Below are 22,664 nucleotides of genomic sequence, written 5' to 3' on the forward strand. Positions count from 1 at the left end.
ATGTGCTAAATCGGCGACGTGATCAAAAAGCTTTGTGGAAGCAGGATGTCCGATGCGCAAATAAATGTGTATTTATTTACAAAGAGTCTTCGAATACTCGTGTATATAAAGAGGCCGCCCTCTCTCGTCGTCATAGCAACAAGAAATACAACCTAAACAAAAATGATAGGGAATCCTTATGTGCATGTCTTTCAAATTCTATCAAATATATCACCATCAGCGGTCGGTTTGGTATTTATCAAATGAGCTTTTCTTTTTCTTAGTAAATAAGGTGCTTTACTTTTTATTTTTTTTTTTGTTTGTTTTTATTGTTATTTTTTTTTTAATTATTTTTCTTTAAAGTTTTTATTAACCCTGCTGTTAGGTTCATTTCTCAGGAACAGCGAAAATGTCCTTAGGTCGGTTTTTCTCGTCGTGTGTTAAATGAGCCAAAAATCTGTCAAATACTCAAAATCAAGAATAATAATAATAATAAAAAAAGAGAAAAACATTATGTATCATTATTGGCTCAATTACAAACATGATGTGATCGTTCAGAACCCCAAAACATTTGAAATGTTTTTCTTTCACGTCAAAACCGGTCAATTTGACCCAACAACATTTCTAATAACTAAAAAATAATAATAATTCCTGAATCCCCTCCTAAGCCAAGCGTGATTCACATTCTGTTAATTTGAAAAGTTGTTCTAAATTATGGTGCAACTGAAGGCCAACACACCAACCTAAACGGCAATATTGGGATTAAAAAAAAATGTAACATTAAGGCATGAAACAAAAAATACTGAGATTATTTTTGTTGTTGTTGTTGTTGTCTGTGATGTGCAATTTCTCTATATAATGATATTTATTTCTACTCTCTCTTCATAGAATGTAAGGTACTTTTATTTTGTAAGTGTTGCACGTGCTCTGTTTTGTGTTTGGCTATTTAGATCAGGGTGGGGTCTGGAAGGGGTGGTGGGGGGGCGTCTCTCTTGAGGGAGGGCTTGGGGCTGGCTCACAATTTAAAAAAAATAAAAAAAAAATAAGACCAGACGTGTTATCTATGGGTGGGACAAAGGATCAGTACTGTGATACATTGTGTGGCTATCACAGCATTGATCGATGACATTATTCATACCTGATACCTTAAAACAATCACGCCGAGGCGATATGCGCTCCCTCGGGGTTGGCCACAGTATCGATATTGCAAAATATTGCATCAGTATCCCTCTGCAGATAAAGCAAAATACGGTGTCGATACTTGATACATTAAAAACAGGTCGTGCCTGTAGGTGCAGGACAACGTAGCGATATTGGATACCAGTATTGATTACCCCCATGAGATATTGAAACCCGGTACCTTTTTAAAAATCATTTCAAAGTTCAAGATGAGGCAATATCGCGATACGATGCATCATCTCCGTATCGATGCGCAAATATTCTGTATCACAATTTGAAGGCTCAAGCAGGGGCGGTACGTGTTCTCTAGGAGTATTGATATCCCAACATATTGTATTATTTTCCCTGGATCGCCCACTGTAGATATTTGAAGCAGTTCGAAGGTGATATTGCAATACATCGTGTTTTTATCTCAGTATGAATTCACAAACACCACGTATCACAATTTGAAAGCAAAAAGTGAGGCAATACGTGTTCTGTAAGGGGCTGGGAGAACATATCGATCGATTGATACGTTGCATCGTTATCACAGTATGCATACGCCAACATCAAGCGTTTGATACTTTTTTTCCACTTTCCGGTGTATCGCCGGCAGGCCACAGATAACATCTAAATACGCCCCCCCGTGGCTTGGGAGCAGCATAGACAGGCGAGCGATGTGATTGGACGCTGACAGGAAGCGCTAACGGCAATGTCGTGACATCAAAATTTGGAAGTATTTCGTGGTAGTAGAAAAGGAAAAAAAAAAAAGTGGCTTTTTGTGTTTATTATTGTGCTGTAGATTTTGTGACGTATCATAGCTGTCAATACATCCGCGATCACGTCATTGGTATAGAAGTGTATGCCGTGGTTACGCGACCGTTCCCACCCCGAGTTATCCCCCCTCCCCTCTTTTATTAACAGCTTAAGACCCCAAACCCCCTCCCTTACCCTAACCCTTGCATCCTCCCTTCCTTTACGCTTGGGCCCGAGTGTAATTTGATTCAGCGCGAGTGCCGGTTAAATGGGGCGTTTCCTTCGCTTTCCTGTCAATTACAATTCTGATTTCATTCACAGTCGGGCAAGGGGACGGAGAAGCGGGTAGGCGGGGGCGGATTGGGGGGAGACTATTTGCTGGGGCCCCAGCGCCCGCAGTGAAGAGGCAGCTGCTGGATGTCCCTAACAGTAGCCAGGGAGGGGTCAGCGGGCAGGCCTGTTTGGATCTGTCACGTAAACGCTGTTTGAATTTCACAGTTGGTGTGTGTGTGTGTGTGTGAGGGGGGGGGAGTCAGACTAGGGTAAGCGGGTGAGGGGGCGAGGCGTGTAAGGGGTCACGCTACACTTCATGTGATAGGGCCTTTTTTTTTTTTAATCATGGCTACATCGTTTCATCAACAGCTTGGCTTTCAAATCTTATACATTTGGGGAGACAAAAGATGGTTGGTGGGGAGGGGTGAAGTGGGATGAGAGGTGTCGTGGGGGTTAAAGTCCACCCCCCCCCCCCCCACACACACACACACCTCCCACCCCGTCCCCGGTTCACACCTGGACCGGCCCTTTTGTGTCATTATTGAAAGAGTGCCCGCCAGGCTCCGCTGTCCGAGCGCCCGCAGACAATAACGCCCCTCGATCCGAGTGAGGGTCACAACGGTCACACTGTAAGTAGGAAGTGGGGGCGGAGGGAGGGATTTGGGGGTGGGTGGTGGTGTTGGGGGGGAGAGGGGGGGGGGCAAGATTTCCACACACCTGCTCCAGCTCGATCCTGATCCCCCCAAAATATCATCGTATTATTCGCGTGAGGTTTGTTCACATTGAGTTGCGACGAAAGTATTAATAACAAAAAGGTGGTGATGGTGAGGAGCGCCGTTAAGGGGGTTGACGGTGGCCGACTGGACTGATTCAAAAGGCTCTTGGGGGGGGCTCGCTGGGCAAATTAAATCAGTGCTTTAAACTACGGGGGGGGAAAGCGGAAAGACTGAGTCTTTTCAGCAGATTACAGCGAGCCATGCGTAATCAATGACCACCCCTTTGTGATTCGCTCATTTTTAGGAGCCGGCGCCTCGAACAATGGCGCTGATAAAATGAAGAATAAATAGTGTGATGTCCTGCCCCCCCACCCCCCAAAAAAAAAATGAAGAGTAAGGGAGAAGTGCTTTGACTAAAATCTATTCACATTTTCTATTGTCAAAGCCCAATAAAAGTATTCATTTGCCATCCAAAAAGGTGTGATTGACAAGCCTATTTTCGAGATGATTGTATGGTACGGTGTGAGTTGAGCCATCTTCGTTCCATTTAAACCCACTTTATGGTAACATGATAATATATAATAAAAAAAATTGGAATAATAATAATAATAATAAAAATGTTCACATTATGTCGGCCTACACTGTGATTCTCCGTTCAGGAATAACAGTAGCAGTCCTATCAAAGAAAAAAAAAAAACCTGAAAAGGTACTATACTTCTCTTATAAACAAAACTTTTATAAAATATATATGCATATATATGTATATAAAAGAAAAACTGAAAAATATTTCTTATACATTTTAGTAAAGCAAGCAGTGCCTTCTAAAATAGCTGCTTGTTCGTTTTAAAATTTTTCTGAAAAATGAAAAAATGTATCGCAACCATAGGAATAAGAATAATTATAACAGCCGTTAATAAGAGCAACTAATTAGCCGACCAACAAACGAGAGACCGAAAAAACTGGCTTAAAAAGGGGGACGCGGTTCCTTAGGAGAATATTCGGATGGCCTGCGAGACCTGCGTGTGGCACACGGGGCACTCGGGGTGGTTGAGCTCACAGATCCGGATGGCGCACTCCATGCAGAAGAGGTTGTGGCCACAGGGCACCAGGGCGGCCGTCACTTTGCTCTCAAAGCAGGTCATGCAGTCCCGCACGGCCGGCGGCGAGTCTGGCACGGGTAGCCGCCCGGGGAAGCCGCCCTCCCCGGCCGAGGTGGGCTCGCTGTGGGCGCGCCGGGCCTGCGCGTGGGGCGACCCCGACGCCAGGCCGGTGACGGAGGAGTTGGCGGGTGGCTCCGGGAGCCCCGGCGAGAGTCTGGTGAGGGGCAGCGGGAGCCCTCCGAAGCTCTTGGAACGCTGCTGAGCGTAGAAAGCCATCTGCTTGGGGTAGTCGGGGTCGCCCCAACTCTGGGTGCCCTCAGAACCGAAAAAGGAGCAGGGCTTCTCAGAGCTGGAGAAGTTGCCCTTATTGTAGATCCCGACTCCCTCGCTGCCGCCTCCTCCTCCTCCTCCTCCTCCTCCTCCTCCTCCGAGGGCATCGGAGAAGTTTTGGCGGTAGCTGCTGGTGAGAGGTTTCCGCTGGCCTCCCTGGAGGCCCCACACTTGCTGAAGCCGACTCTCCAGGCCGCCGCCCCCGCTGCCGCTGCTCCCCGCGGGACTGCTCCCGCCGTTGGGTCCCAGGCAGTCGTTCTCATTGTTGTGGTCGTGCAGCCCTCCTGTCCGGAAGGCGATGTGGGCCTCGATCTCCTCGCGGGCCCGCTCGGCGTTGCTGGGCGACCCCGTGATCTCAAAGACGGGGTCCCGGTCCCGGCTCGGGGTGACGATGTACGTGCACGTCTGCTGCTGGATGCGCTTGATGGTGGAACCTTTAGGGCCCACCACCAGCCCCACCACTCGGTACGGCACCCTCACCTGGATGGTGGTCTGGCCGGGGAGCGGGGTGGGCGGGGAGCCGCTGAAGGACACGCCCAGCTTGTTGCGCGACGCCCGGAGCATGGAGAAGTGCTCGGCCGCCGAGATGATCTCACGGCGAGCCAGGGCCACGTCCTCCTTGCGGCCGGTGATCAGGAACACGGGCTCCTCGCCTCGCACCGGTGTCTTGATGTAGGTGTTGGTCTTGGCCCGCAAGGCTTTTATCTTGCAACCTGGAGGCACACCGACAAAAGGTTAAAAAAAAAAAAAAAAATGGATCTGAGACCACCGGCTACGGATAAACACTTGCATCGCTGTAACCACAACCCACCACAAAGTTAGATTCTGGACTCTGTGCTGGCTATTTTATGTCCACCATGCAGTTTTTTAATCAAATTTACCAAGGATAATGCGTTTTGACAAAACCCTGGTTTCTGCAGTTTTTGACTTGGCAGTACAAGATGTTTGCACACTGGCCTCCCAGCAAATTGGCGCATCAGAGGTGTAACGCTACAACTGGCAATTATTCACCTTGTGTCGCTTTTGGACAAAACTCTCTGAAGCAGAATTTATCTGCTCTGTGTCGTTCATAAATTTGATCGGCTTCGCGCGGTCAGATAGTGAGACGCGCCACAGCGTCGATTTGGATTCAACACAAAGGGGCGTGGCAGTTGTGTCTTCACGCTCCTAAACAGAAACAAACGTCTGGAGGTGAAAAATTCGAGGTACGTTTGGTCTGAACCGGTTGCTGGTCAGTTAGAGGGTATGTGGAGATAATTCTGACCTCAGCAGGATGAGATTCAACATCCATCCATTTTCTTTGCCGCTTATCCTCACGAGGGTCACGGGGAGTACTGGAGCCTATCCCAGCTAACAACAAATGTGAGATAAAGTGGCAGAGAAGGTCCTCAACTAAACCCCTGTAATAGTCGTTCTTCCAGAGCAGAAAATGTCTGTGAGTATTGTTATATGCACCATTTGTGTTGCTACTTGTGCGTTAAAGTAACACTTTAAAGTAACACAGATTTTAGAATGACCATTGCGTCAGTGCTGATTGCTTTTCGCCCATCTGTGGCATTTTACATATGTTATCATGAAGTCGGTGGTCTTGAGTAGAACAAAATTACACGTGTGAACATTGTAATGTTCACTTTTAAATTACGGTGAATACTCAGTTCTCGAACGTCCCCGTTCTCGAACAAACAAAGAAAATTTCGAGATTTTTTTTTTTTTTTTGCTTCTGTTTTCGCACCAAAATCTGTACTTGAATGCCCCCCGACAAAACCCAGAAGTTACATAATGCGCGCAGCCCGACCAGCTGACCCACTGAACATTAATAATGCTCTGTTCCATTAGCATTTCTGCATTTTTGTTTCAAAGATTTCGTTAACTCAAGTTACGAGTTAATGTTTTTGTATGTTACCTTTTGTAATTTTTTTTTTTGCTTTTTTCCTCCTCGTTAATGCTTTTTTGAAGTTATTATGCAATTTTGTTAATAAAAAAAAACGTTTACGAGGCTACAAATACGGAAAAAAGCAAAAAAGAAATATATTGCTTAAATTATTTTATTATATAAAGTATTTAAACTATGCATGTATTTCTACTATGCAGTTTATTATCAGTAGAAGCTAAAATGCTTTAAAAAGCCCATTTCTCTAGGCTTGGAACACATTATTTCCTTTTCCATTAATTGTAATGGGAAATATTAATTCGGTTTTCGAACAAATCACTTCTGGAACGGATTGTGGTCAAGAACCCAGAATCCACTGGAAACCTGAAGTCGGAGTGACAAAAAAAGTTCTCATTTGGAGAAGTGTGAGCGAGAGTATTTTTGTTTCCTCAATGTGATGTCATACAATAGCGAGTGAACAGGCGCAAAGGAATACATATGTGTTTTTTGATAAATCTGTCAAAAGGTACTTGTGAGAGTGAAAGATTATCAAAAATATATTTGTCACCACACTATATTGAGGCAATACACTTATTGTGGTTGGGTCTGTAAGGAATCAACCAGGAAAAACAGAATCCACCTTACCCTCGAATGCTCAACTTTAACAGGTTATTTGTAAATTTACTGATTAAAAACCAGCCGACTTTGCGATGGAAAACATTTGGTGCGTAATTATTGTGATCTACAGCGTTTCTTCAAGCGCTTCCAACGCAAAATCATCCTTAACTACCGATGTGGCGAGCCAGAGGAACCACCGCGGATGTATTTGCAGCATCACGGCCATCCTTTTGACCTCGCTTTGAACTTGCGACCGGACCGATTGCGCCTTGCTTTTTTTTGGTTTAATTTGGGGGGGTGGGAGGGCTGGGATAATTTGCACCTATGACTGAAATCGCAACGAGGCCAAACGTTTTCATGCTTCCGTTCAGCTAGCCGTTGAGAAACGGAGAGAGCCAGCGCCCTAGTTATTGACTTGTCGGCCAGGCCTTTCTTAAAGGGACCTCTGCATCATACTCCGGAAGGGAAGGGATTCTTTGAGGGTTGTTGTTTTTTTTTTTTTTCTTTTTTTTTCTCCATCCCCCCCTACACCTGAGCTCGACATCTGCAAACACCCGCAGACGCCGCCCAGCCATCCGTGCCGGTAGTTTAACGAGGCTACTCTATGTGGCCGTGTCGCAGAGGATCACGGGGCAACCCGTTCCGGCACGCCGCCATTTAATCAGTACAAATGAGTGTCCCAATTAGACAATTACAGGGGCAGAGGTTAATCGAACCCACAACAAGAATTTATAGTAGCCCGAGACGCTTCGTTTGGAACGGCGGGACCGGTCTAAAACAATACCCCCAGAGCCCAGCTGTCACCGGGCAGGAGGCGGGGTACAACCTGAACTGGTCGCCAGCCAATCGCAGGGCACATGGAGACAAACAGACACACTCACAATCACACCTACGGGCAATTTAGAGTGTCCAAATAATGTCGCATGTTTTTTGGGAGGTGGGAGGAAACCAGAGTGCCCAGAGAAAATCCACGCAGGCACGGGGAGAACATGCAAACTCCACACATGCGGGGCCAGGATCGAACCCGGATCCTCAGAACTTGTGAGGCCAATGCGCCGCCAACTTAGATATAGTTGGGGAAAATATATTTAATCATCATTCTAATAAAAACGAGTAGATTTCACCTGCAAGTGCCAGCATACCTTTGCTTAAGAGATTTTCAAGTTACGAGCAGATGCAAGGTCCATTTTTTTCTATTTGTTACAAGTGAAAATTTGGGGGGAGTATCTGAAGCTTGCTTGTCACTCATACTTTGGGTGAAGTAAAAAAAAAAAAATCAAAACGGCAATTAAGATACTGCAATGGCCTCACGTGGGCAAAGAAAGCTATTTTGCACGCATGTGTCCTTAAAACAAAACAAAAGGTTTATATTTTTGTTCAAGTATATGAATCCTTTCTGTTAATTTTATCCACCAATTTCCATTTAATTCCTTCCATTCATTATCTGAGCTTCTTATCCTCACAAGGGTCACGGGAGTGCTGGAGCCGATCCTAGCGCTCTTCAGGCAGGAGGTGCGGGGGACTAAACCGGTTGAACTGAACTTAAACCACCATTCGGACTCATATTCACACCTACGGACAATTTAGAGTCTTCAATTAACGAACGATGCATGCTTTTAGTATGTGAGAGGAAACCCGTGCAAAACCACGCAGGTACGGGGAGAACATGCAAACTCTACATAGGTGGGATTGGGAATTGAACCCCAGTCTCCAGGACTGTGAGACAGACACTCTAACCACTCATCACCGTGGTGCCCCCATTAAGATTATTTTGAAATTTCTCAATCTTAAATAATCACAAATTTCTACGGAAATTTACAACCCCTTTGAAACAATTGTGAAAACTGCTGTACTATGCATGCCAAGACACTAGATGGCGATCTAAAGAAAAACTTTGAGTGCGCTTTATTTTCGTGGAAGTTCATTTGCAAAATTCTAAACGACTCATGTTAGAAGTAAATGTTTGAATAAAAACGTCTATTCCACCACGGTTTTGGGTGCGGCAATGTATTGTGATTTTTATTTTTCATCTACATTATTATTATTATTTTTATTCATAAAGGTGAAATGACGGAAGCTGCTGTAATGGGCATGCCAGGCCACTAGTTGGCTATGTAAAGAAACACTACCCATTTAAAATTTTGCAAATAACAAACAGTAAAAAAAAGTCTTCCCCCAAAATCTTACAAACGTTCTGCCACGACAGTTTACATTGTAATAATGGATGACTATTTTCAAAATTGTTCACAAATTCATCGGTCCCCTAAATGAAAACCTTCACCCGTTTCTGAGCAAAACAATTTTCTTAGGAAAAAATAAAATTCCTAAAAATGATTACAACATACAGCCAGTTGCTCTTAACGGAAATAGACAGCGTTCTTACTTTCCCCCCTTTTGGGCCACCATACATTTTTTTAAAATTGATTCTGAGGAAATCTTAGCTTGGCACGGTGATGCAACTGGTTGGAGCATTTGCCTCACAATTCTGTTCGGTTCAAATCCCGACGCTGCCTGTGTGGAGTTTTTCACGTTCTCCCCCTGCCTGCGTCGGGTTTCTCCGGGCACTCCGGTTTCCTCCTGCATCCCCAAAAAACATCCATCCATTTTCTTAGCTGCTTATCGTCACAAGGGTCGCGGGACACCCCAAAAACATGCAACATTAATTGGACACTCTAAATTGCCCCCTAGGTGTGATTGTGGTTGTTCATTTCTACGTGCCCTGCAACCAGTTCGGGTTGTTCGCATCCTGCCTGATGATAGCTGGGATAGGCTCTGGCACTCCTGTGACCCTTGTGAGGATAAGCAGCTCAGAAAATAGAAGGATTGAGGAAATCTTAGCTTGCGTACACACCAAGACACATTGTGGCTTCGCGACGTCCTAATCGAAACCAACAAACATGATTCTGACAAATAGTCCTAAGAATGCGCATAATTTAATAATTTCATGTCACATATGACATATCATTATTTTTAAGTGCCATTTTTACCATTTTGAGCCACCTAAATCAGTCCTTGTTCGTGTTTGTAGCAAGACGAGCTCATTCACGCCGTTTCTTTAGTTTGGGAGGAAGAGGTCATCGGGTTCATTGGTTTTCAAAAGAAGTTACATTGTGACGCCAGCGTCCATTTTGAACCAAGCGACATTGTTAGAAAGAAAAATGAAACCAACTGAGTTTTCTTTTGATTAATTTCAAGGAGTACGGTGGACCATAAGTGTTTTTTTTTTTTAATTGTACAGGGCAAAAAAACATAATTATACGAAGGTCTTGTGTGTGAGTGATGTATTTTAATTTATTTTTTGTTCTCGAGCATTTTGGTTGCTTTCTGAATAGGCAGAGACGCCAACAAGGACTTCTTTTGACCAATTTCTGTAAGTACGGTGGCTCAAAAAGGTTAAAAATGTATATTTTTTAAAGTCTCAAGAATGTTGGTCAATATTAGATTTGTAAGAGATTTCTACAAATGACCAAAATATGCTAAAAAAAATGTATGGGGACTTACGTGACTAAATGCATGAAGTGTACATATAACCAGACAGGTTAAGAGTGTAGGAAAATATGAAGTATTACGTAGTCATTTGACTATTACGCAAAGATGGGTTGTATTTACATATTTTTCCCGCAGTAAAGTCAGACGAAATAACTAATCAAAAATTTGGAATTTGAATTGAAAGCCACGAGTCGAGTCTGTTTTTTTTGGGGTTCGGCTTAGCCCAAAACCAGTGAAAAGTCTTTTTTTATTGCTCTTTGTTTACTTAACATCCAGGGATAGCATAGAATCGAAATATGGATAGACATAATAATTGACGACTCAATCGTTTGCTCGTGCTAATTTAAATTAATGATTTGATGAATGACTGTGCACCACTAGGCCATGACCAGCAGAGGCACTGGTGAGTCACATCTTGTTGGCCATCTGAAGAAGAACACGACATCAGCTAAGGGAAGTTGGCTTCGGGTGGGGTTCGTTAAAAGCGGTGAATTTGCCTGAATGTCGATCAATTTCGAAAAATATTTTCTGCTAAATTGCGCAAAAATTTTCCATCACATACCAGAATTTTAATGCTTTCACAATAATTTTTTATCGCACCTTTTGACCCTTTTGGGACCCCGTATTTAAAAAAAAATGAGTTCTTGTTATTTTGGCACTCCTGAATATTCAAACAGCAGTAAACGTCATACCAGTGAGATACTGACCTCAATTTTCATTTTTCTTATGTACAATATTGCATCTTTTATTGCCTTTAGGTTCACTGCACTTCAAAAAATTATTTTTTTTTTTATTTTTTTGCATCTTTTTGTAAACGTCTTACAATTCTGAAGCTAACAAATGTTTCTTTTTTTTTTTTTAACGTACTTTGACTTACTGAGCATGAGTCCTAATTTGGCCATCTGGAAAATTTAATATGCATAAATATTGTACATTGAACTGGAGGTGGCAGAAATGAAGATGTTGAGGTTCTCGCTCGGAGTGACCAGGTTGGATAGGATTAGAAATGAGCTCATTAGAGGGACAGCCAAAGATGGATGTTTTGGAGACAAGATTCGAGAGAGCAGACTTCGATGGTTTGGACATGTTCAGAGGCGAGAGAGTGAGTATATTGGTAGAAGGATGCTGAGGATGGAGCTCCCAGGCAAAAGAGCGAGAGGAAGACCAAAGAGAAGGTTTATGGATGTGGTGAGAGAGGAAGATGCAGGAGATAGGCTAAGATGGCAAAAGATGACACGCTGTGGCGACCCCTAACGGGACAAGCCGAAAGGAAAAGAAGAAGAAGAAGATAAATATTGTACATTGACCAGCATTCTCACTTGTTTTTTTGGCCAAACCGTATAAACATTGTGCAGTTTGGAAACTCACCAAAAATCATATATTGTTAATGTTTATTTCACTACCCCTCCCCCCAAAAAAACGTAATAAAAAAAAAATAATGGATGTGATGGATTTGACTTTTCCAATTATAGTATAGTGGGGGGGGGGGGGGTTCTACACTGACTGACTGATTGGCTGACCGGACTCTATTGTCCAAATGTGTCAGTGGGCCACATAAACAATCACCCAGAAAACATCCAAAACATCAGCCCCCGCCAGAACAGAGAGGAAGCCAGACCTCCTTTCTCCACATTATACTGCACCCACCCCCCAAAGCCCCCCCCCCCCCATCCTTCACCCACTCAGCCACCCACCGACCCTCCCCGCGCCACCTTCCTCACAACAGCACGTTGCCTTTTGAACAGTCTGGCGCGTCCCAGACGACAAAGGAAGCCGACGCTCCGGTGACATTGACGGCACCGGATCGCGGAATCGTGCAGCAGACTCGGGGTGCGCTGCACGAGCGGTTGGAGGGGGAAAAAAAATCGGAAATCGGATCAAATAATCAAATAAAGCAAATTGGGGGTTGGGGGGGGGAGAAAGAAAAATACAAGCAAACAAAAGAGCTCCTTGGTGATGATGGAACTTGTGAGGCAGGAAAAGTGGGAGGCTGATGCCTCATGGAAAAGGAGGAATAAGGGGAGGGGGTACAAAAAAAAACACACACAGTACCACTCCCTTTTCTTTGTTAAAGGTAACATTGGAAGAAGAAAAGTTTGCTAGGAAAGCATGCTTCTTTTTTGGAATTTGTTGGAGGAAGGGGGGAGGGGATTTACCTTGCCTGCCCACTATCTCGGCCACATGCTCGGAGCTGGGCACCGGGACGCATTCGGTGATGTTGCAGCCGCGTCCTTTGGGCTCCCCGGACGAGCTCTCGTACAGGGCGCACAACTTGCTCTTGCCTTGGAGGATCGACGCGTCCCCTCCGCCTCCGATCCCGCCGATTCCTCCGATTCCTCCCCCCGCACTATTGTGGTGGTTGTTGTTGTTGTTGTTGCTCCGGTCCTGCACTCCGGTCGCCGGAGCTCCTCCGCCGCCGCCGATAACATTACCTCCACCACCTCCTCCACCTCCACCTCCTCCAACGTCCTCGCCCTCGCCGAGCCCCAGGAGCGACAGCTGGCCGAGCGCGACCCTCAGGGCTCGGGAGTCGTCCTCGTCATCGTCGGGGGGCCCCAGCAGACCCGCCTCGGTCCCGAAGCCGGAGCCGGCCAGATCGGCGCCGTAGCCCCCGTTTTTCTCCATGATCCCTGCGAGCACCAGCAGGCTCGGCATGGCTAAACAAAAGAGTGGCGCGAGACAAAGACGACGGGAAAGAGACTGGAGAGAGAAACAGCCTCCTCGCAGCCGCCTCCTTCCACCGGCCCCCCTCCTCTTTTTCTGCGCTAGTCCCTCCCATGGACCGACCCACCGGCCGGCCAACCGCCCCTCCCTCCCTCCCTGCCTGCCTCCCCTTCCTCATTCCCTCCGTTGCCCCCTCCTTGCCTCCCGGACCCCACACTACTACTTCCAGTGCGTTCGCCGAGGAGCTCCAGGGGAGGAAGGGGATGCACGAGGAGAACGAGGCCGGCCACCGCGCGCACCTCCCGGGCTGGACGCGCCGCTGGTCGGGGGGTCGGGGATGATGGGTGGATGGGGGGAGGCGGAGGGTGGTGGTGGTGGGGGGGGGGGCGACGCTCCACCCAGTCTGGCTCCTTCCGAGCCGCTCCCCTCCTCATCCTCATGCTAAAAAAGAACCATGTACTGTGTTATTATTTGGACAATCAGCATTTTGTTCACAGAAAAAAAAAAATAGAATTAAGGTGCTGGGTGAGGATGATGTAATGTTTGGACTACGGTTTTGTTTTATTAATACCAATAATGAGTGAGAATGGGTTGGGAGGTGCACGCCCAAAACAACCTTGTATTATTATTTGGATACTCACCTTTTTTAATTTCTTTGTTTAATTCATTGGGAAAAAATCAGGAATCATCTTCAAGACTGGAAATTATGACGTCCACTTGAGTGCCCTTCATATTTGGACATTTTTTTTATTATTATTTTGATAAGAAATACTATCAGTGAGGATGAATGGGGTGTATACGCCCACAACAGAAGCTGCATATATAAGATTTCCCAAATCACATATATGATTTTTTTTTATAAAGAAAAACCCGGGGATCAGCTTCCATGCCGGGAAATGATGACGTCAACTTTACTAACCCTCGTGTTTGGATTATTATTTTTTTTTTATCACTAGTAAGGATTAGTGAGGATGGATGGAGGTTTTTTTTTTGAGGGAATGTGGGGGTGTACGCCCACCTCGTGTAGCCACGCTTTGCGGCACCACGTTGTCGTCTCCGCATGAGGATGTTATGTATAGACGAGAGAGTGTCTGGCACAGGAGGAGGAGGAGGAGGAGGAGGGATGGATGGAAGCACAGGGTGGGGGGGTTGTCTGTATGTATACTTATATATTTATCTAATATATACGAGGGGGGAAGGGAGTTAGCAGCCTGCAGACCCTATGCAGGAAAAAGGGGGTCGCATAGGTCCATCTGTACATCCAGTCCCCAACCCACCCCACCCCATCCAAAATGCTTTTGAAGCAGCAGCAGCAGCCACGCCTGTGAACAAAAGAAGCGCACCCGTTGCTTCAGACTCCCCAACAAGATGTCCTCTCGCACAAGCCACGCCTGACGGCATGTTGGTGGGAGCACACAAAAGACCCGCCCTGCCCCCCCCCCCACCACCCCCGACACACACACACACAAAAGACTTCGCTCGTTGCAGTTTTTCCTAGCAAAAGTAACCGGATGTCCCTTTTTCCTTTTTTTTTTTTTTGGGTCCTCCTGGAGGACTACTCCATCTTTTTTGTTTTATTCTTCAGAGTCAAAGTCAAGGTTGGCCATGTGTGTGCAGGAGGATGTGAATGACAAGGCAAACTCTGCATGAGGAATACGACACTCTCAAGCCTTCCTCCTTCCCTCCTCCTCCTCCACCACCTCCTCCTCCTCCTCCCTCTTCCTCTCTAAAATGTTTTCCATCTCCATACACGTTAAATAAAAAAGCTTCTCTCAGCACAGCACACTGTAAAAAAAAAAAAAACAAAAACAAAAACGGGATGATGAACAATTCTCCAAGGTGAGAATGTGTGATGGCGATTCCTATGTTGGAAAAACATTTTCCCATGAGCAATTGTTTATTTTATTTTATTTTTAATATATATGGCTATTAACTTTAACTTGACCGCTCTCCAGTCATATTTTCAGTGTTTTGCCAGATGGCGATTGAGTTTTTAACTTGCACCTGAAACACACAGTTGACTCTTAACTGAAATAAAGAAAATATATTTAAATATATTCAGGAAAAGTCAGCTAATTTCTCAGCAAAAACATCTCTGGGAGGCAATCGGCAAAACTTTAGAAATGCCAGAATACAGAATGCAATGATTTGCAAATCATTTTCAACGGAATACACTAGAAAGAAGCTAATGTATTTTTTTTTAGCGGGGGGGGGGGGGGGCGTTGTTTTTAAAAATTCACTCATTTTGAAAGTGATGACTGCAATCTGTTCTTAAAAAAACTGTAGCAGGGGTAATGTTTACCACTGAGTTACATCACATTCCCCACAATTAAGCATTTGGGAACCGAGGGCGCCGATTGTTGAAGCTTTGCAGTTACAATTCTTCCCTATTCTGACTTCAGTTGCTCAACAGTCTGGGGTCTCCGCCGATGTAATTTCCCCCTCATAATGTGCCACATTCTCAATGGGAGACAGGTCTGGGTTGCTTGCAGTGCAGTCTTGTACGCATACTCTTTTGCTACGAAGCCACGCAGTTGTTATGTGCAGAATGTGGCTTTGCATTGTCTTGCTGAAATGAGCAGACAACCCTGGAAAAGGCAGTGCTTGGATGGCAGCATATGTCATTCCAAAACCTGTATTTACCTTTCAGTGCAAATAGTTTCTTCACAGAAGTTACCAATTTACCCATGGCTTGGGCACATTGGAAACTTGTACTGATAACGGTCCAGATAATTCTTTCCATTGGTGTACATGATGACGGCACCTTGGATCAGCCGGTAAAGCGTTGGCCTCACAGTTATGAGGTCCAGGGTTCAATCCCGGACCCGCCTGTGTGGAGTTTGCATGTTCTTCCCGTGCCTGCGTGGGTTTTCTCCAGGCGCTCCGGTTTCCTCCCACATCCCAAAAACATGGAACATTGATTGGACACTCTAAATTGCCCCCAGGTGTTATTGTGAGTGCTGCTGTTTGTCTTGATGTGCCCTGCGATTGGCTGGCAACTAGTTCAGGGTGTACCCTGTCTCCTGCCCGTTGACACCTGTGATTAGCTCCAGCACTCCCCATGACCCTTGTGAGGATAAGCAGCTAAGAAAATGGATGATTGGTGTCCATGATTTCCAAAAACAATTTTAAATGTTGACTCATCAGACCTCTCCGCATCAGTCCTTTTCATATGAGTGCAGGGTCAGAGAAGCTGGTGGTGGCATTTCTGGGTCTTGTTGATGTATAGCTTTCGGTTTTCACGGTAGAGTTTTAATTTCATTTGTAGTTAAATGGACAAACTGCTGCAACTAACATATGTGATGTCATTTTTTGAATTCATACACTGCCGCCGGAGGGTTTAAAGGGTACAGGCATGCAATATCAGTTTTCGGCCTTGCTGCTTACTGGCAGACTTACCCAGAGTCTCTTAATCTTTTGATGATATTATGTCCCATAAATGATAAAATCCCCAAATTCCCTGCCCTTGTATGTTGAGAAATGTAACGTTTAGACTATTCGCTCACGCAATTGAAATAGCGGTAAACCTTATCCCATCCTTGCTTGTGAACCACTCGGGGTTGCACCTTTTCTACCCAATCATGGCACTCACCTGTTTCCGACTAAGATTTTTAACCGTCAAATAGTTTTAAACATTTGTCCTTGCTCAACTTTACCAATCTTTTGTTACAGCTGTTGCAGCTTTTTCGGAACGTGTTGTGGACATCAAATTCAAACTGAGAGAATATTTTGCAATTTGCAATATTTGCAGCCAGGTTCTTCACTTTGAACAGTACATTTCTTGACTTTTGACATAGGTTGAAAAGGATTTCCAGATCATTGTATTCTGTTTTTCGTTTACATTTTACACAACCTCCCTACTTCTTGTGTTTGTGTGACAGATAAAAATATTGTTTTTGTCGTATCGACTGCATTGAGGAAGAGCTACTGTACACGTCAAACTTTTAACAAAAGTAAATTAATCAAGATATTTGCGCACCAGACTGAAAATTTGCCACTAATCAGACAGAGCGAAACAACTTTACTCATCATTAACCATAAACTAGTTATCCTAGTCATCAATATTTTGCGGGAATTTGTTGTGTGTATTTTATTATTGTTTATATTCATTATTTTGTCTTCTAGGAAAATACCGCAGTAACCCCTGCCAGTGGTGGGGCTGCACCCGTGCTCCCTCTACTGGCCAGTTGCCACTAAATAAATAGCTGTAAAGGGCGTCCTTCGCTGATTTTTTTCTCCCAAATCATACAAACACTATAATAGTTTATGAATCTTTCGCTTTTTAGATACAAGTAAACTGCAGCGAACGGCCTTTTTTTTTTTTTTATATGGAAAATGTGACTTCCTTTACTATTAAAACTACAAAAAAAATATATGTCTATGCCTTCACACTTATGTGACAGTTTGTGGTAACTTTTTTTTGGAAAGAAAAAACTTTTTTTTTTGCTTTTCTTTTTTTGTTTTGGCCACTGTACTTTAAACAGAAATTAATCAAAACAAATGATACTGGGGTGGAACAGTGGATCAGCTGAGCGTTGGCCTCACAGTTCTGAGGTCCCGGGTTCAATCCCAGACCCACCTGTGTGGAGTTTGCATGTTCTGCCCGTGCTTGCGTGGGTTTTCCGGTTTCCTCCCACATCCCAAAAACATGCAACATTAATTGGACACTCTAAATTGCCCCTAAGTGTGATCGTGAGTGCGGCTATTTGTCTCCGTGTGCCCTGCGATTGGCTGGCGACCAGTTCAGGGTGTAACCCCGCCTCCTGCCTGTTGACAGCTGGGTTAGGCTCCAGCACTCCCCGCGACCCTTGTGAGGACAAGCGGCTACGAAAATGGATGGATGGATGGTCACCAATGAAATCAAGATTTTTGGGGGAGGGAAAAATTACAACCGAATCTGAAACGATCCTCTGAGATTCTGTTAAAAAAGAAAAGGAGAATGTAAATATGGAGCAGGTGTATAATCACAGTCTAGACGGGGGCCAAAAGGGCGGAGCCAATCCGGGAAAGGCTTTTCGTCCTGCAAGGCGTGTGTGTGTGTGTGTGTGTGCATGTGGGTGTGAGACCGGGATTAAAGCCACCCCCTCCTCAAAAGAAAAAAAAAGCAGCAGCAGGAGAGCAGAATGGCGTGATACGTGCAAGACCAGAATGTGGGGAGGGCGGGTTGGATTTTGCCCCCAATCCTCAAACCCTGTGATTGGACAGTGGCTGTAGCGTAGTTTGTCCGAGAGGTCGCCTCGCTCCATTAGAAGGGAAACGGGTGGGGGGGTCCTCAGGGGCAGGACAGACCCGATCAATATGAACAACCACGATCGGGTTTCTGCCTTGCGTACGTCGACTGTAGAGTGCCACATCTTACTAATAACACTTTCTTCTTCACTATATTTCTGCACACTAGTGATACAACTATGGTGTACTAGTGAGGCAAAATTACTAGTGGGCAATTTTGGTGTCACTAGTGGGATCCAGGAGGTTACTAGTGTGTGACATTGTGTGACTTGTGCAGCACGGTAGGTTTGTACTAAGGTTTAATTGTGACTTGTAGGTCAAAAGTGGCACTAGTAGGGAAAAAATACTAGTAAGACAAGTTGTTGTAATCATTTGCACCAGTCATTTCGCTAGTGTGCTGAATTGTCTTACTAATGAGGTATTACATGGACCTTGAGCTTGAGATCAACTAAAAAGTCAAATAGCTTTGAGGAAATATAAATAATAATATATAATATTTTTGGCTGGAAGAAAATGTAACTCCGATGCCATAGAGTACACTAGTACATCGACTGAATATCGTTGAATAAACCCTCAAATGGTGATAAAACTAGAAGTATAATAATATTTAAAAGCACTATGCAAAACCTAAATAAATAAATTGTTCCCTACCATACAAAAATACCTTTAATTTTAAACATCAAATGAAACCACAGTAAAGAAATGTATTTCAACACAGTTAAATTTTATTTCAGCAGCAAATGCAAAATATATCCTACAAATGTACAACTAATAGAAATACATAACACATATAAATACATTAATGAAAATAAAACTGAAACCTGAATTTTAAATAAAATATATTTTTCATTTTTAGTTTGGTAATTAAAAGCATACATTAGGATTAAATAATTACAAAAAAGTCACACTGATGATGAATAATAAAGTAATAAAATATTAAAATAATACAAAAAAATTACTCCACATTTCTAAAATGAATAGAATCACATAAAATCAAATAATGAATATAAAACAAAGAAAAACATTACTTGTATGCCAAAAAATTGTCTGATACTTCAAATTCAAGTGTATCGTCTACATCTGGAACAAATGTTCAAACTCTTTTTTTTTTTTAATTATTATTATCAGTCTGCTGAAGTTGTTCTAATAGTGAGTACAACGATGTTACCATTACATGGATATCAAGTACTGTATATGGAATACCTTCTCAAATAACTTTTTGAGCAATTTTTTTCCTAACTGAGCATACTAACGAAACATGACGACATGACCGCGGTTCTGGCCCGGGCCTGAGCGATCCATCTAGATGGGGAGAAAATTCTTGGGCTTTTTCTGTGTGTGCGTGTGTGTGAGTTACAGGATACTTGTGAAAGTACAAGTGAGGTCATGTTACTGATTGTGACCATCTGGCCATCAGAGTGGTCCCCGCTGTCCCCCCCGCCCCCAACCGACCAGCACCAGCCCACCTCTTCTTTCACCCATCTGATGATGAAAGACATCTTTGGGTTACTGTGTCCGCCCCCTCTACACACACACACACACACACACACCCCAACATTTAAACACACACACACTCATGCGAGGCCTCTCTTTGTCCACTTTTGTCCCCCCCCACCCCCACCCCGCCCTTACGCTACACACACACACACACACGGTAGTCCCCGAGTCTCCCTTTTGAATTTCCACCAGCAGATGTCCGTTTTTCTGCTCGCGAAAGACGCGTGGGGCGCACAAAGGGACCGTCAGCATGGCCAGCGGCGGCGGCGGCGGCAGCGGCGGCACGTGCTCAACGGGCCGATGATGTCAGGCTTCCTGCAACAAAGAACCCGCCGCCGTCCTCACCTTGGGCTTCGATTTTTGCAGTTTTTCGTCGTTTGGCCCTCACGCAGATCGGTTTGTTTTGTGATTTGTAACAAGCTAGAGTAAAGGAGACTAGATCTTGTGTGTGTGTGTGTGTGTGTGTGGTGGGTGGGGTGGGGTGGGGGGGGGTTACATACACAGGACACTTGATGCAGTCCACCCGCACAAACAAAGAGATTTGACCAAAACGCTCACTTCTGAAGAGAGCTCCATTTTTTTTTATTGTGCTTATTAGCACCACATCACAAGAATAGGATGTACCTCATGATTGATTCTATAAACATTTTTTTCTGAATTCGATTTTTCAATTTAAAATTTTCTATATAAATCACGACACACCTGACTTTGTTGCGTGGGATCGATTCCCGCTCGGTGACGGTGTCGACGTGCCCTGCGACTGACCGACCTTTCGCCCGTAGTTAGCTGGGATAGGCTCCGGCACACCTGTGACCCCTCATGAGGATAAGCGGCTCGGAAAATGGATGGATGGATCTCTTGAATACATTCCCCAGATTTTTTAAAATTTTTATTTTAATAAAGTTTCATTTCATTTAATGGAACATTAAATTGTACATAATAAAATAATCACATAAAGTAATACAATTAAATTTAAAATGTCAATTAAAATTAAAATAAGACTAGAAGTAGTGTTAGAGTCAAAATTAAATCAAATATACAATTGACAACAGAGTACACTACAACTCAGAATTTAAAAAAAATATATTCATAATTATGCACACTGTGTGTGTGTGTGTGTGTGTGTGTATTTTTTAGACTTGCAGTACGCTTGTGTGTGTCTGGTGAGTTTGGTGTGTGTATGTGTGTGTCAATGAGGACGTTGGTTCACCTCGTTGGTATTGTGAGTGCTGTTGCTGGTGTTGCTGTCATGTGGGAATATGAGTCAGCGCGGATGACTTCATTGCTTTTTGCGGCTATTGGGTCACTGCACCCCCCCCCCCCACACACACACACATACACACACGCCCACAACCTCCCACCCGCCCCAACCTCTTCGCTCTCTCCATTGACGGCGTCCAATCGCACGGATGATGAAGGTGAAGACGGCTCCTCACTTCAACGCTCGCTTCCTGGATGCTGATGACCTCATGCGGGTGACATCAGCGTGACGTCACTGACAATCAAACTTAGTTGTGATGTCATTGGTGCGGAGGTGAGCAGTAACGAAGTACAAATACTTGTGCCGTTGGAAAAGTATTTGCCCCCTCTCAGATTCATCCATTATTCATTTTCTATGCCGCTTATCCTCACGAGGGTCGCGGGGAGTGCTGGAGCCTATCCCAGCTGTCAACGGGCAGGAGATGGGGAACACCCTGAACTGGTCGCCAGCCAATCGCAGGCCACATTAAGACAAACAGTCGCACTCACAATCACACCTATGGGCAATTGAGAGTGTAAAATGAATGTTGCATGTTTTTGGGGGGATGTGGGAGGAAACCGGAGTGCCCGGAGAAACCCCACGCAGGCACGGGGAGAACATGGAAACTCCACGCAGGGGCTAGAATCAAACCCGGGTCCTCAGAACTGTGAGGCCAACGATCTTACCAGCGGAACTACCGTGCCAGTCCATTTTATATTCACCCCAAAAGTTCAGATGTTTTTTTTTTTATGTTTATTTTTTTCAGTAAGATGAGCCTTTATGTTGTTTTTGGTCAGCAGTGATTTTTGCCTTAGAACGCTCTTTGAGATCTTTCATCCGACTTCATTTTTTTTTTTTTTGGATCGCACGGGTTCTATTTAATTGATTTCTTCATTTAACGTCTGGAAGTAATCAGGCTTGCGTGAGGTCAGCGAAAATAAACTGAAAATATGTGATTCGGCACAGTTATTCATGATTTAACAAGGGTGGTAAATACTTTTGCACACCGGGCTAGATAGCTATGAAGAGGTTTTTTTTCCCCTCCTTTTGATAAATACAATCACCATTAAGTTTAGTTTTGCAACTAGTGAGGAAAAAGCGCTGCACTCGCGCTGGAGATTTACTTGTGTGCTGGCTTGTCTGGTTTGTGTTACAAGTCATTTTCTTTTCAATTATTTTATATTTCTGTGTCCCAGCAGTACAACTTTGGCAGACGAGTCAAACTACAATATTAGTAATGCAACAAAACTACTATATTTGAATAAAAGTAGCCTGTGTGGAGTTTCCATGTTAACGCTGTGCCTGCGTGGGTTTTCTCCGGGTACTCAGGTTTCATCCCAGGTCCCAAAAACATGCAACATTAATTTTACCCTCTCAATTGCACTTAGGTGAGATTGTGAGTGCGACTGTTTTACTCGATGTGCCCTGCGATTGGCTGGCGACCAGTTCAGGGTGTACCGTCCCGACTGGCCACTGAATGCTGGGATAGGCTCCAGCTCTCCCGCGACCCCCGTGAGGATAAGCGGCTAAGAAAATGGATGGATGGATCGGTCCAAAGGTAACATTAATTGTGGCAAAATGTTTCTCATAAGCAGCACAGAGAACTGGTTAGAGTGTTGGCCTCACAGTTCTGAGGACTGGGGTTCAAATCCCGGCCTCTCCCAGTGTGGAGTTTGCATGTTCCCCACCTGTGTGGGTTTTGTCCGGGAACTCCGGTTTCCTCCCACATCCCAAAAACATGCAGC

The 22,664-nt window shown here is 44.5% G+C and overlaps 1 protein-coding gene across 1 annotated transcript; it reads right to left on the bottom strand.

Moving 5' to 3' along the window:
* Nucleotides 1-3,637: 3,637 nt before the first annotated feature.
* On the bottom strand, nt 3,638-13,091 carry mex3a (mex-3 RNA binding family member A). Its single transcript, XM_061820131.1, has 2 exons — nt 12,446-13,091; nt 3,638-5,025 (listed from the first exon to the last, which is right to left on the bottom strand). Exons 1-2 carry the CDS (start codon nt 12,942-12,944, stop codon nt 3,869-3,871), a joined length of 1,656 nt encoding a protein of 551 aa, XP_061676115.1. The 5' UTR covers nt 12,945-13,091; the 3' UTR covers nt 3,638-3,868.
* Nucleotides 13,092-22,664: the final 9,573 nt, after the last annotated feature.

This window comes from Syngnathoides biaculeatus, chromosome 5 (genome assembly GCF_019802595.1).
Source record: "Syngnathoides biaculeatus isolate LvHL_M chromosome 5, ASM1980259v1, whole genome shotgun sequence".
In the NCBI taxonomy this organism is placed as follows: Eukaryota; Metazoa; Chordata; class Actinopteri; order Syngnathiformes; family Syngnathidae; genus Syngnathoides; species Syngnathoides biaculeatus.

What these genes read in the sequence shown, in the direction of transcription:
- mex3a (XM_061820131.1), bottom strand. Translation starts at nt 12,944, where the DNA reads ATGCCGAGCCTGCTGGTGCTCGCAGGGATCATGGAGAAAAACGGGGGC. An exon ending in CGAGATAGTGGGCAGGCAAG is followed by an intron (nt 5,026 to 12,445) that starts GTAAATCCCCTC and finishes GTGTGCCTCCAG; the next exon opens with GTTGCAAGATAAAAGCCTTG.